We start from the raw sequence: 15,871 nt of genomic DNA on the forward strand, positions 1-15,871 counted from the left end.
TTAAGACAAATTCATAGTATAGTACAAAGAGAATTTAATTAATGGAAGTCCTACTCTTTGTTATGTTAGTGAGGCTTAGATGATCCTATATGGTCCCTTGTGGCCTTGTAATCTACGAACCACCCTCCAATGGAGTGTGGTAATATGTTCTAATTGAAAAGTTTGTCTTTATTTTCCTCTAAAAAGATCTCTATATAATTCTTACAATCAGAGGGTTGGTAAATTCATTAACCAGCTTTTCCAGCTATGTATCCTCTCTTATATCATGACCTTGTTCATAGATTAGCCATGTTTTTTGTAACATGGCTAACATAATTTGTGAGTGCAACACAAATAACATTATATTCAAACCACCAGTGTCACTTCTGATATCTGGTAACTTAAAACCTGAATCATGCTTCTCCAGAGAAAAGTAAATAAAACTACACTTTTTAAAATTATAGTCTTAGGGCTATTGACTATAGGCTGTATACCCTGGCTGTAGGCCATTCTACAGGTCATGACAGTCTTTTTTTCTGGATGAATTACTCTTTTACAGTGTATCAAAGCAGTGAATTTGGAGATCTTGAAGGGCTTTAGAACTCTAATTTTGTGATGATAAAGTTACATCATATTTGTACTTAAATGAAGTATTTTTGGTGTTGCATATGGCACATCCAAGTCAATTGTTCTTCTCATTAAGGTACAACTTTGTTGTGAAGTTTGTGAACTGTGTAACCTTCCTAGTAGTTAAAGCATTGCGTGAACTTTCACTGCTGTGCCAATCAAATAGTTTCGAAGAGGTAAGCAAGAGTGTAAATAATTTGGGGAAAGAACCTGGCAAATGGCTTATTTCTAGGAAGGCTTAAGAAATGGATTTCTGGCCCTTTAGAGCTAGAGTTTAAAAGCATTGAGGCAGAGTTCTGTCACAGATTTCATCTTAATGTCATCAGAAAAGGCCAGGGCTATATTTAGCATATATTTAATCTGGCTGCTGGAGGAACTAAATATCTTCAGGTCATCTGTGTATGAGAGACTGCTAATAGTGTTGCCAGAGTTGTAGTTCTGCATTTAAGTACTTAGTCATGTTGTGTTCCAACAATTTCGTTAAGGAAAATAATAGTGAGACACTTGACTTTCTTTTTTGAGTTCTAGAACTCTTTATAAGAACTGCCTAATTTGCATTTTTTAGATTTTCTACGTTATTAAGGAGCATCGTGCTCATTTCATGTATGAACTGTTGTCATGCTGCAACCAACAATTAAGCCATGCTGTCAAAAGTCTAATAAATCTAGATGGTCGATCATGTGAATTTTTCCATTCTCTAGAACAAAAAATTTGTTTATTTGAGGCAGTTTAAGCCAATTTGATTGCTAAGAGCAAAGGCCCATTTTAAAGTTCCAGCTGCTGATCATGTTTGTGCATAAAGAAGCAGGAACTCAAGGACAGCTGCATATTGAAGCTGAGTTTTATCAGTTTGATAATAAAAGTGCTTCTATAGGAAAGTACTTGCTTTCACCACAATTCAAATATTTGAGTAGGTTTTTGAGTAGTTTTTTTGTTGTTGTTGTTCTTACCAACTTTTGAGAAGTAGTTTACTTCTGAGTTACATTTTCAGTCTGTGTGTTTGAGTGCGTGCATCTAAAGTAATCAAGGGAAAGTTACCTCAAAGATAAAAATCTAGTAGTAGTTTGTCAGCAGTTTGGCAGTTCTGGATGGTGCTTTATGGTTCTGTTTCCATTTCCTGTGGAAGTTAATTTAGTTGTGTCCCTGTTTAAACTGAAGGCCGGGTTATTACTGACAAAATAATTGTCTGTTAAAGCGAATAAAACAGCACAGAGGTTGTTCTGATACTAATAGAACCACCCTTAGAGTGCTGCCTGCATCCACAGGCCTTTTTCCTCTTGTACCAAAGTGGTCTTGTCTTTACTTTCTGTAAGAAAATTCTGTGGCCTACTCAGTCTTTAGAGCAATATGCTAGGTGGATGAGGCAAAACTATGTTTGGGAGCTTGCTGACAGGTAAAAAGTACGATGAATGTGTTTCAGCTCATACTCCTGTTTACCTTACTAGAATGGGTATAGTCCGAGAGCCCTTAAACCTTGTAAATTTCCCCCAGTAACTACTGGCAAGTGCACAAATCTTTCCCTCATATCTCATGTTCTCCAGAACGTTTAAGGTCCCCATTTTCCACTGTTACGCTTGATATTGAATGTATTTTCATGAAAAAGAGTCTTGAAGCTCAACTGGGGCACTCCCTGAGAGGGCTATATGTTAATGAAGCACATCTATTTGAAATGATTTTTTTTGCAAAGAAATTGATGATGGGAGATTTTCTGAGAAAATTGGTGGTATTATATTCTCAGTGGAACACTTTTTGCATGTTTTCTCATGATCTGTTGTTTAGGAGTCCATACTTGATGGTTCATAAGGCACATCTCAGGAAACAAGTTTTGGTTGGGCTTTATTTGAAATGGGTTAAAATTTGAGGAAAAAAGTCAGAAGGATTCTTAAGGAAGCTTGTTTTTTCCCTTAGTTGTCTTAATGTTATATTTCTGTTTATAGTATCATAGAATCGCAGAATGTTTTGGGTTGGAATCGACTTTAAAGATCACTCAGTTCCAGCCTACCTACCATGGGCAGGGACACCTCCCACCAGACCAGGTGGCTCAAAGCCCCATCCAGCCTGGCCTTGAACACCTCCAGGGATGGGGCATCCACAGTTTCTATGGGCAACCTGTTCCACTGCCTCACCACCGTCTAAGTAAAAAATTTATTCTTAATATCTAATCCAAATCTACCCTCTTCTGTAGCATGTAGTCAAGCAGCAAGAAAGAAATGTGGCTGATAAAGTTAAGAATTTTTTGACAACACAGTGCTAAATTCCTTCCTTAACTAAATTCATTAGCTGTAGACATTTTGACTAGATCCATCTAGGTTTGTTATATTTGTGACTTTAAGAAATAAACCTCTGAAGCCAGTAGTTTTTCTGGCAATAGGATCTCCTGAGTATTTTGTTTGATTTGCCAAATGAAATCAGCATCCTTTTAAACTTTAACTCAAAACCAGCCATTTGTATGAAAAAAGCTGCTATAAATGGTTATCCTTTCAGCCATGCAAAAATTAGGAACTTGACTGTGGCTTCAATTTTTTCTGCTTTTAAGTTTTTTTAAAGATACCTCAAGATCTCAGTTTTGTAATATGGATTTCATTAAAAAGAAATTGTGATATTTATAAATGAACTCATGACAAGAGGTATCAAATATCTGCACCACGCATATGCAGGTGGCTGACAAAGGTCAGCGCTATAAATCCAAAATCTTCTAGTTGAGCTAACAGATTATTCATTAGCTACAGGAGCAGTGCAGCTTGTTTCCTCTAAGGGTCATGTGTTAGTTATATAACGTAGCAGAAGTTAATTATGTATGCAAAATGTTATGACTTGAATTTACAATCGAGAACAGTTTAACTGGAAGAACTGTAAGTGGCATGTAGCACTAGCTTTCTGCCTTTCTCCTCTCTGAGCAAGAAGGGCTCAGCTGCTGATGAAGCAGGTGCTAAACCTCTGCAGCATAGCATAAGGTAAACAGCACTCATTTCACTTTCCTTAGTGCAGTGTCTTGTAATTTGCGGTAGCTTAGCAGCTGCTACATGAGCAGCTGAGCAGTTCTTACAGCAGAAGACGACAGCTGGGGAGGAGGAATCATGGCAGCCATCCCAATTTTATGCAGAATAAGAGCATTTTAAGTGTTTTGTGCCCAGTTTCTACCCATGGAATCCAGATAGTTTGCTAGCAATCAGTATAGACTCTTCAGATATTGGTACTCAAAATCTATAATCCTGCTGCAGCCCAATTAACCTTTTCCATTTAGTTTAAAACAGTAATTCTCAGTTACAAAAGGCAATCTTGTAAAACTTTTCCTATGAAGTGAACTGTTCTCTGTACGGATTTTTTTTATTCCTGTGACAGCTTTGCAGACTTAGCATGGGACCAGAGACAAGCTGAATGTATCACCAGTAATTACACAAGTCAGCTAACAGCTTCATTAATGAATGGAGCAGAAACAGTCTGTAGCTATTGTACCCTGTGGCATTAAGAATAAAAAATAAATCTTAATTTTAAAATATGTATTTTTTTCTGTTTCATCTGTGTGTTTCTGGCTATACTGTCACTTTACCCAGTGTTCCCAAGGAGAATTCTCTTTTGCCCACTTTCCTGAATATTGGCTGAATAATTTTCAGGACGTGAAAAAAAAAAAAAAATCTAAAGCCTCTTGTAATTCTGCTTTGTTATAGGGAAGACAGACCTGTAGTAACTGTGCAAAAACTATTTGCAGTTGTACCACTTTGAAAGATACTTGAAGGCTACGCAGTGTTAACAATGACAAATTTAAAGGTGCTTCATATTTTGATTCTTTTTGCAGAGCGTTAGACCTACACCACAGAATGAAGCTATAACAGTACATTTCAAGCCAGTTACGTTGAAAGCCTCTGAAAGTAAATATACCAAAGTTGCAAGTATTAGCTTTGATGGTAAGTACTGCTTCTCTCCTCTTACAACTTGTCAAATGCTTCTTACACTTCCTGAAACCTCATGAATTGTTTTCTAGTCTCTTAACAAAATGGTAATTGTTGTTTTGAGGAAGAAATAGAATTTTCCCATCTGGAAAATTTTACATCTTTACATCTCCTCCAACACCATGTATTTCTGAAGGGTTGTTTCTGAAGTGACAATTGGCCAGTAACTTAGACTGATAACTAACTAATAGTGAGAACAAAAGGAATTCCTAAGCAATCTTTTGTGCGTATATAAAAACTGAACATCAGATTGTATTTAACGTGTTATTCTATTTACGCATTTTTTGAGAAATCCTAACAAATCAAGACACGTTCCTCACAGTAATGTAAATTAAAGGATAGTATATCCCTTAGATTACCCTTCAAGCTTTACAAAGTTTAAAGAAGAATGCAAAATACTATTCCACCCTCCCCCCATAAATATTGTAATGCCCACAGAAATAGGGTTCTGTCATGCGCTTGAGCATCTCACTGTGAATGCTAGCTTTATTTGTTATCTTGAAGTCATATTAAAGAAGAAGGCAGGTGAGGGTGGCAAAACCTTTCACTGTTACCTTTCCTACAAATATATATATATCTTGATACTGACTTTCATTTACATCTTTATGAAAGAAGTGCTGGTTCATTTCTCTCCTACATAGTGTGACTGTAAATATTGTGCTGACATTTTGTAGAAAGGTGCCTCCGTTTTCATTAGAGATTTTAATCAACGGTCAGAATGCTGTTGACCTATTCAGATCTTACTGCATTAACTAGTTGGTGTTATAAGTCTCTCAGCCTGGATTGCTTGAAAATGGAATTGTATAGATGCTGTAGGAATTGTATAGATGCGTTTCAAGTAGAATTTGTATGCATAGAAAGGATTTATTTATCATTTTTGATTAGTACTCCAGAGTTTGAATAGCTTGCAGTTTATTAGATGAGTTAAATATGTCTTAGCCTATAAATACTAAATTCTGAAATGGCTGAGCTATGTCAACATGAGGTGGTATATGTCCAGATTTTGAAGCTGGTAGGAATTGTTGTATGAGGACATACTGACTAACACATGGTAGATTTTGAAAGGATTGGTAGGTGGAAAAAAATCCAGTCAAACTGCTTACTATGTTTAAGGGACTGACTTGGTGAATTACTTTCAGTGAAGCTGCCTGCTATAAATATTTGCTCTTTCAGCTGTCCTACTATATGCAGGGGCTTTAGGGGCTGGAGATTTCTACTAACCAGTATTTGAATCCGTTGACTTTTTTGGTGCTGTTGCCATTAGGATAACGTTGCTTGTTCTGTGATATTGGAAGAGACCTGTCAGTTTTGTTCTTGGCACTTGCAGGGTCTGGGTTCTTGCATGGATTCTGATTCTATTTCTATCTCCGTGTTCCTGGTCCAAAGTTCTGCTCGAATGGTAGTTGTAAATACAGAGCCTAGCCATCACAAGTTTCTATTCTGTTAGTGTAGAGAGATATATCCATACTGTAAGCAGGGTATTTGGCTCATCTAGGATCTGAATTATCTTCTGGACATATTTGTTTATTTGATGAGAATAACAAGGCTTCCATAAAGGACGTAGCTGTTGTGGTTTAAACCATCAGGCTCGTGGGTTGAGTTTACTAGGACAGAAAATGAAGGGAGAGTAATGATTAAAGCCAATAACATATTATATATACACACACAAACACAAAACAAATGATGGTCAATGCAGTTGCTAACTACTTGCCGACCAATGCCCAGCCAGTCCTTGAGCTGCTGAGCCCCAGCCAATTTCCTCCAGATTTTATGGCTGAGCATGTGGTATGGGATATTCCTTTGGTCAGCCTGGGCCAGTTGCCCTGGCTGTGTCCCCTCCCAGCTCCTGGTGCATCCCCAGCCTCCTCACTGGCAGGGCAGCACGAGAAAGTAAAAAGTCCTTGGCTCTCTGTAAGCACTGCTCTGCAACAACTGAAACATCAGGGTGTTATCAACATTATTCTCATCCTGTATCCAAAACACAGCACCATACCAACTAATAGGAAGAAAATCAACTCTGTCCCAGACGAAACCAGGACAATAACTTAGCTATGTCAGCTAACTGGTATGAGGGGGATGAATTCAGATCTCTTACTTCCAAGACAAACTCCATGTCAGTTGCTTATTAAAATTTCATTAGGATCCGTTTTCCTCTTCTGTGGTACTTTCTCTGGGCTAGCCCAGAGCTTTTATTTTTTCACTCATGCTAATCTAACCTGAAGGATGGCTTATATTCTGTCACAGCATCAAAAGCAAAAAAAGCATCACAGTCTTCTGGGAAAATAACTGTTAAAGCAAAAGAGAAGAGCTACTCCAAACTTGAAATTCCATATCAAGCAGAAGTATTGGATGGGTAAGTTTACAGTTAAACATTGTTCAAAAACTAAATGCTGATATAGAAGGTAAAATCAGCCTTTCTGGGGAGTGAGGGGATATAAAGAGGTGTTACCTGTGTTTTCTATATCTGGAGCTAATTTAGAACTACAATTACTGGTACAAATTTTCTGTTTTTACACCAATAGATGAAGTAGTCTCAGTAACAAGCAAACTGGTTTGAAGGCTTGTATTCAAAGTGACCTGCATGAGTTGTTTTTCAGCGTAGCTGAACACTGTAGATGAGATGTTGGAAATTTTTCCAAATTTTCCATATGTATTTAAAAATACGTATATATTTGAGGAAAGTCTTCATTTTTTTCATACTGTTTTCTTTTAATAGGTATTTAGGATTTGATCATGCTGCTACACTCTTCCACATCCGTGACAGTGCTTCTGAATCCGTGGAAAGACCAATCTATTTAACAAACACATTCAATTTTGCAGTCCTTATACATGATGTTGTGTTACCAGAAGAAGCAAAACCGATGTTTAAAGTAAGTCTTGTTTCAGTGGAACATTTTTACCTAGTAGAAATTGTTTAAGCATGCTGCACTTCGTTAAATTTTAACTTTGATCTTCATTTTTCACTGATGTAGGTCCAGAACTTCAGCAAACCTGTCTTAATTCCACCTAATGAATCCAGATATATTTTTACACTTCATTTTATGCCTTCCACATCATCTGTTCATATAGATAACAATATTTTACTTATCACCAATGCTTCTAAATTTCACCTACCTGTCCGAGCATACACAGGATTTTTAGATGTAAGTATTTTCATTTTTTTTAGCTATTCCAGACTACTTAGAGGCAGTCTTCATGGTACTTTCTTTATTCTGCTTCTATGGGAGGATGGCTTTCTTTAAGTTCAACGGATGTTACAGATACAGAAAATGTCACCCACTTCACCAGATCTGTCCTTAAACAACTCCTGTTATTGCTAAAAAAAAAAAATAAAAATAAAAAAAATTGTTCCCTCTAGTTATACGTAGAAAATGTATAGACTTTTGAGGTTATCACAGTATTGCTTCCTGCATTTGACTTATTAATTTGTTAATGAGCTTAGTAGAGTTTGAGCATATATTATATTTAACATATGCTAAAATACCTTTATCAATCTTTCTAGTACTTTGTACTGCCTCCAAAAACTGAGGAACGGTTTATAGATTTTGGCATATTGAGTGCAACAGAAGCTACCAGCATTTTATTTGCAGTCATCAACAGCAATCCGATAGAGGTAAGGATGGGTTTATTTTTAGCTTGCCTTTTAAAAATTTTACATTGGTCTTGTTACTAAAACAGTACGTTTTTGTTCTTTTTAAGCTGGCTATAAAAAGTTGGCATATTATAGGGGATGGTTTGGCCATAGAACTCCTAACAACTGAAAAGGGAAACAGAACAACGATAATCGCAAACCACCATGAACTACAAAATGCTACTGCATCTGATCAGTCTTCAGTAAGTAATCCTTTGAATCTAATTGCTTAAAGCTAGATTTTGGAGGGGAATAAAAGAGTGCAATTTTTTAGTAATTTAATTTTAGCAAGGGATAGGGAGAATAAGAATTATTACATAAGAATTATTCAGTAAGATATAGCATGTAAACTTTTTAAAATTATTATTAATATATTCTAAGTATAAGTGTTACTTTCAGGTTGGTAAAAATTTGAAAGGGGAATTTCAGAAAGTTATCTCCCTAAACTCAATGATGCCTATCATTAGGAAAGAGTGGAATTTATCAGCACAAGAAATATTTGTCTGAATTTTTATTTTTACCACTGTAAGGTGTTTCAATTGGATTTTGATTCAGTTCAAGGAAATAGGGGATTGTTGGATGTGTTTCTTAGTGAAATTTCTTTTTGTTTTTAATGAAATACAATGGATGATTCTCTTTTCTGCCATTTACAGGTGATACTAACATCAGGTTATTATGCTGTGTTTAGAGTAAAATTAACAGCAAAAGAACTTGAAGGAATTCATGATGGAGCGGTGCAGATCACAACAGATTATGAGGTATATTTATTGTATACTCATAGGTGTTGTCCAAATGGAGTGTTTAGTTTTTAAGTGTGAATTTTGAAGGGTGGAATTAATGGACAGATTGTAATATCAGGGAGAAGCTGAGGCTGAAGGGGACATCTGGAGGTCAAGTTAACTCTGCAGGTTAACTCCTGCAGGGAACTACAGTAATGCTACTGTATCTTCTCTTAAGGAACAAGAACGACTTTATATAAAGCTTTTCACCTGGCTTTCAGAAATTTCCATTTAAGTCCTTTGTGGTATGGGTTCTTGTGCATCAAAGCAAGAAAATTCTGACTTAACACTTAAAATTTACTTTTTAGTACATTGGCAGTTACTGAAATTGAGCTGTAACTTTGAAGGGATTTTGTCAAAACCCCATGCGAAAATTGCTTTCGAGAAACTGCAGTTTGCTGACAATTGATGAAACAGATCTTGCACTGAAGTTAGTAAGGGAGAGAAGAACAACCAGTTAATCCTGAATTTCATATGCCTTTCCTGTTATTTTTTTGCAGAAGAGGATGCTTCCAATACATAATAGAAACTGAGATTTTGAACTTTTTTATATGTCCACACATGTATGTGACTCTCCAGTTTTAGAGCCTGAAGCCTTTTATTTTCTTGTTCATTTTTTTTTTTGCTGCAATTTACTCTACTTCTATTGCTAGCTTCAAGCATCTACAGTAAGGATATTATTACTAGGCCTTCCACTCTACCTTTTCTAAGACTACTTCCATTTCAAGGTCTTATCATGACTTAGAACGTTCTTGGGGAAGTTTCTCTTCCCTCACAGTAATTCATTTTAAACATGTCATCCTGCTGCTTTCCAAGAGAGTAAGCTCCACTTGGGTGAGACCTGTGTAATGCCCCATTGGAGAGCTTTTATTTTAACTTTGCTTTTGTGTTCCATGTAGAATGATGCTAAGTATGACTGAGCAAAGGTGTGCTCCCTGACAGTGTTAAATGACTGTTTCAAATATGATGTTGTTGAAATCTTGATCTGTGTTTCCATGATTTAAAGGCGTATGTAGACTAGGTTACATTAATTGTAAAATTTCAGATTTTGCTACTCTATGCAATTTAAAAGTGGAAAAGAGATTTGAAAGCTGAAATTAACATAGTTTTTACTCAACTTACCTTGCTCTTTTTTTTTCCCCCAGATTTTAACTATACCAGTGAAGGCAGTGATTGCTGTAGGCTCACTTACTTGCTCCCCCAAACATGTTTTTCTTCCACCTTCTTTTCCGGTAAGATAGCTCACAGCATTAAATGTTTTCTTACCGTATTTTTTATTTTTATTTATCTATCTTTTCAAGAGAGATCTCTGTCTTGAGTTGTTACGTGTCAAATTACTGGAGAGATTTGTTGTTATTTATATGATTCTGTTTGTCACTTTTTCCCCCTCATGTCCCAAGCATGAATTATCCCTATTTCTCCTCTACTGAGCACTTAAACGAGATCATAGAATACTGTTAAGATCCCAAAACTGATTATTTGTGGCTTCATTCTAAAGTTACTGTGGTTACTGTGTGTATTAGCACCAAGGCTAAGAGAGGTGAAATTGCATAAACACATTTTCCAGATTTCTGAAGCCAAAGAGCAAAGCTAGCTAATGAACTGAAGTTTCAGCGTAAGAAATCCTTGATCTCTGTGGAAGCATTGTTGTATTGTTTCCATGCTGAAAGTAGATATCCTTGAAGGTATGTGGTGGAGTACAGGAACAGGAAAGAAAGCAAGCTCTGAGGGTCTACAACTCTATGCAAAGGTATCTAGAGGCTGTTCTTATCCCTGCTCCTGCAGTAGTGTTTATTGAGTGAATGCTGAAGACAGTGTCTTTGCTCAGGGTTACAGACTTGCACACCAAGCTATTAATCAGATAATACCTTTCTCTCATGGGGTATTCAGCATCACCATAGAAGCATGGGGAATTGAGTTATATTGACTTTGCAATTGGTATTTCATTGAAGTCAGAGCTTCATGTGACTTTATAATGAGTAGGGAACATACTATGATGGAAAATCATAGGGAGAGATTGAAAACCAAAAAAAAGTAGTAAAAGGAGTTTGAGACAGCAGGATGGAAATACTACTCAGGCAATTTTCTGAAATGATAAAACTACTTTAAATATATTTTGAAAAAGCAGTAATACAAAAAATGGACGGTTCTCCGGTGTTTTTGCTGTGACTACTGTGCAGGTTTAGGAAAAAAATAAATACTTGAGAGTATGTTATGATAGAATAACAAAATACCATCCCTCCTATAGTCTGAATATATTCTGAATCTGAGAGGTTTGTACCTTTAAATTGTATTTTGTAACCTATTCCAGTAAGCAGTCAGTGGTGAGTTGTCTTTTTAGGTCACTTTGAGATCAACGTCTTATAGACAGCACCTTCCTGAACAGACTGGTCACATCTACACTGTACAAATACTTGAAGCAATGTCTGGCTTGGTGCCTATTTGACAGGTGTCTCTTGTATACCACTCACATGACTTGTCTATGTGAACACATTCTGTTTCATGCTTAGTTTAGCTTAGAGGCATATGTTTCAGGGCTGCCTTCAGTGTGTAACCCCACTGTCACAGCACCGTATTTAGTCAGGACAATTTTTTCCCATTTTTTCTTGGCTTCAGATAAGGGTATAGATCTCCTCTGGGCCTTTTTTAATTCTTTAAGCATTTTTACAATATTTTAAGTTTCTATTTCTTTTATTTGATATTAACGGCACTTGCCTTCCTTCTTCCTACTAAGAAGCTACTCTTGGATTGTACTTACGGCTGCAAACATTCCTGCATTTTCAGCCCACAATTACTCCCTATCATTTTGTAACCATTTATCCCTTGTCATCCCTGTACTTGAGTTTAATTAGTTCCCTCCTCTTTTTTTGCACTTGACATTAGTATAGAGCAGTACTTCTGCTGTGGTTTCCTGTTGGTAGTTTTTTTTAAAGCCACGAGGTAGGGTTTTTTTCTCCTACTGTACAGGCTGTGCATTTCTCTACTCATCATTCCACTCTTTCATCTTCAACAGTCTCTTTTCTTAATAAGTGATCGCAATTGTACATTGTCGTATGAGTAAGGTTTTACCACACTTTTACATGTCTTAATTATCTCTAGTGAGGATACCTCAGGTAACACACATTGGTGGAAATGGTTTTGTGTTTCCTTGTCTGTCCTGTATAGTCCTAATCTGTTGTAGGATCAATGACCAGATACACACCTTCATCCTCTCTACCTGCTTTGCCTTTTTAAACAGGAAAGTTCTAAATTTAGAGTCTTACATTTGCAATTATTAAATTCATTCTACTTTTCCTACTCAAGTTCAGTAGGTCAATCTATATGCCAGCTTGCTCTTCCTCCTATTCTGAAAATACCTCTTGACTTTGCAAGATAAACTTTTATCTTCTTTTTTTTTATTAATTGCTTTGGGACCAAATATTCCTAGACCAGTATTTAGTAAACTTTAGTAAGCACTAGTTATTTCACCCTGATCTCTTCTTCCAATAGCTCGTTAATACCTTTTGCTGATCTTACCACTTGTGTACTCTTAAATAGTACTTTTTCAATGCTATTTTATCAAGTGCTTTCCCTCATGTTCAGTAGATAAATGATCATTATTTGAAAAAGTAGTGCAATAGGGCTCATCAGGGGAAGACAAACTAAGCAGCAGGACTTCAGTAAATCGTCGCTACGTTTGTCCCATTATCCAGTCTGTCTCCCTTTTAATCTGCTTCACAAGTTGTTCTAAAGTCTGTTGTTACTCTCAAGGTCAAACAGTCATGGCCACGGTTGTAGGGATTATTTGTTACTTTTTATCTTTTATCTGTGTCCTATTTTACTGTACAGCCTCACCATTATCTCAATATTTATTGCACTGACTTTTCTATCTGTAACTTCATTCATCAACTGCTCCGTGAGTCTTTGATAAACAGAAATAACTTAATGGTTCGTTTCCCTTTCACCATAGACTAAGCACTTTCTATACGCTGTATTCTAGTTTATATATCCTAATTCCTGTCAAGATCTTTGTCCCTCTTGAATACTGCGATAAACTGTTCTGTTAAATTTGGACTCATAAAGGAGTAATTTTCTAACCTTCTGTTTCATTCTTCTAACTAGAATGACTACCTTCTAGATGTATCTTAGATTTTTCACAAGATGATTCATTCAGGGGGCCTTCGAGTTCCTGCATTTTGTTTGAGAGTATTGTCACCTTTGACAAAATCCTAGACTCTTTTTCTGTGTTCAGGCCTCAAGCTTCTCAGAGCAGTTGGCTTCCCCAACTACTTCTGTTAGTTGATCACTTAGTTCTTTTGATATTTGAGAACAATGAAAGCAAATTGAAATTAATTCAAAAAAAAAAAAATGCAAACTAAACTTGTGATCACTGAATTCATGATACTCTTGCACCTAGTTGTTCTCTAATGCTTCTATTACTTATGAAAATAAGCCTAAAATAGCATTAGTTCTTCTAGTTCCATCTTTTGGTAGAGAAGTCTGACAATTATAACATCCAGGAATAACTAGGCACTACAATTTTAGTAACACTTTTAAATTCATACCTAAGATGCAATTCTCTTGCAGCTGCCCGGTTCCCCATGCTGTTTCTGTTTATAATTTTATTGTATCTGCACCTAAGTCCAATTGCTGATATTCTGTAAAATTCAATCAGCAATCCACTAATGGTGCATATAGGCCTTCTGAAGATAAGTGACTAGATTTAAACACATTTGCTATGCTGAATTCTGCTTTGTAAGGGCACTGTTAGTTTACAGAGCCACCTCTCAACTCTCTTCCCTGAACCAAAATTATCTTTGAGAAACTGTATGCTAAGTATCTTTTAACTTTTAATCTTTTTTATTTACTGAGTGGTAAAGTCTTTCCTTGTCTGTTTCACGTTTTAAAGCTGTGTAAGGGTCTCAGTATACTACTTCTCATTTGTTCTATGTTGTTTAATGAACCTTTATCTTGCCCAGTTGGTGGAAGTTCGTTACTCATAGGATTCTGTAGATGGAGTTCAGGCATTGTCATTTCTACTTCCCATTCATTTTAACAGGACTATACTATTTAGAGAATTATTCTTGTCTCATTTCTTTTTCAGTTGTTACTATTGAGACTGTTTTGATATGTGATTATTTCCTCCGACCACAGTTAAATTTTGTTCCTGCAAAGTTCATCTCTTCATCTTCCCACTTGAGAAATTTATTAAACAAACAAACAAAAACCACCAACAACAAAACAAATAAAAACCACCAAAACCACAACTGGAGTATTGGGTTAAGGGGAACATTAAAACCCGTTTGTTAGAAGGTAGTCCTAGGTATTTAAATTTGCTTCTATTTGTTTGTTTTACGTAGTTCTGAAAACCAGTCACCACTCTTGAGTGGCCTTTCACTTCTTTCATTTATTATTTGCCATATACTTGTCAGGGCTGGTTTTGAGATAAGAGGAAAAATATGGTTACAGAATCAGTGGCTTACAAGTGAGATCACACTGAAGTGAGCTTTAGAAAGGGTACAGAGTATAGAGCTTGAGCATTGCAATGATTCTGGTCATGACATACTATGAGACCTTACATTCTGTATCTAAAAGATAAAATAATGTTTGCCTCAGAAGAAGATGCAGGATGTAAGGGTTTGGTGGGGAAAAAACATGCACTGTTTTCCTTTTAAATGTAGTTTCAGTGCCTAGTGTCCTAATTTCATTGGGAAAGGAAGGGGTGTTTTAAAATGGCCTCTCACCTGGAGCATGTGTAATCTGCAGCTTCATTTGTCTGCTCTGTTAAGAAAATTCCTAACTAGTAGTAAGTATGTCCTAGATCTGTTACAAGAAGCTTGTTTCTCTTCTGGGGGCTCAGAAAACCAAAATTTTCCTCCTCTGGCACTCTGAAAGCATGATTTGATTAATCAGAACTGTTGTCCTAGTTCTCCAAAACCCTTAAGCTGTACTTTTTTAAAAGAGAGATGAACTCTGTTTGAAAACAGATGAAGGAAGAAGTCCAATTCACAGAAACCTACCTTAAAGTTACAAATGACATTTTTAAGAAGGCACAGTTAAAATCTCAGCTCTACTGTGGTCTTTGCCAGTCTACATAAATATATGTGCTAGGGAAGATGCTTGCCATGCAGCCTTTTTCATCCTTTCTTTTCTTTAGGGGAAAGTAGTTCACCAGAGCCTGAACATTATGAACTCCTTCTCTCAGAAAGTGAAAATACAACACATACGCTCCCTGTCTGAAGATGTAAGGTTTTATTATAAGAGGCTAAGAAGTAATAAAGAAGATTTAGAGCCAGGAAAAAAATCAAAGGTTTGTGTTTTGCCTTATTTCTACAAGTTCACAAATTCTGTTTTTTAGCATAAGTGTCCTGTGGTCAAATCTTCTTCCTTCTTTCTTTGGTCATCAGATTTATTGTGCAGCTTCTTAATTGGTCTGATTTTACCTGTTTTGCAGATTGCGAATATTTATTTTGATCCTGGTTTACAATGTGGGGATCATTGTTATGTAGGATTGCCTTTTCTATCAAAATGTAAGTACCTGACACCTTTTTAATGAAAATAAAAAGCAATTGTTTTTTTCCTAAAGCATTGATTTTTACATGAAGGGTTTAAAATGTTATGTTTTTAAAGCGGAATCTAAAGTTCAGCACAGCATATCAATGCAAGATGATGTGTGGGATTCGGACTGGGATTTGCATGAGAACTTATTCAAAGCATGGACAGAAATAAAAGAGAACTCAAGCCATAGGTAAGTGTTTTATGCCTGTTACTTCCTCAGATGTCACATCACTAGATAATTCTATTACATGTGATACTATAAAACACAGATTTATTTAGAACAGATGGATGTTGACAACAATATTTAAATAGTGAACATCTTCAGAATTTTTCACTTGGACTCTTAGAGCATATTTGGGGGTTTCTAC

The 15,871-nt window shown here is 36.2% G+C and overlaps 1 protein-coding gene across 1 annotated transcript in view; it reads left to right on the forward strand.

Moving 5' to 3' along the window:
* Window positions 1-15,871, forward strand: part of TMEM131 (transmembrane protein 131) — a 94,680-nt gene that overhangs the window by 53,406 nt on the left and 25,403 nt on the right. The window contains exons 12-22 of the mRNA XM_035334522.1: window positions 4,403-4,511; window positions 6,801-6,909; window positions 7,273-7,426; window positions 7,529-7,699; window positions 8,059-8,169; window positions 8,256-8,390; window positions 8,841-8,945; window positions 10,112-10,198; window positions 15,103-15,255; window positions 15,400-15,475; window positions 15,576-15,693. Coding sequence (XP_035190413.1) covers window positions 4,403-4,511; window positions 6,801-6,909; window positions 7,273-7,426; window positions 7,529-7,699; window positions 8,059-8,169; window positions 8,256-8,390; window positions 8,841-8,945; window positions 10,112-10,198; window positions 15,103-15,255; window positions 15,400-15,475; window positions 15,576-15,693 — 1,328 coding nt within the window. The remainder of the gene's footprint in view (window positions 1-4,402; window positions 4,512-6,800; window positions 6,910-7,272; window positions 7,427-7,528; window positions 7,700-8,058; window positions 8,170-8,255; window positions 8,391-8,840; window positions 8,946-10,111; window positions 10,199-15,102; window positions 15,256-15,399; window positions 15,476-15,575; window positions 15,694-15,871) is intronic.

The sequence above is a fragment of the Oxyura jamaicensis genome, chromosome 1 (genome assembly GCF_011077185.1).
Source record: "Oxyura jamaicensis isolate SHBP4307 breed ruddy duck chromosome 1, BPBGC_Ojam_1.0, whole genome shotgun sequence".
NCBI classification, from domain to species: Eukaryota; Metazoa; Chordata; class Aves; order Anseriformes; family Anatidae; genus Oxyura; species Oxyura jamaicensis.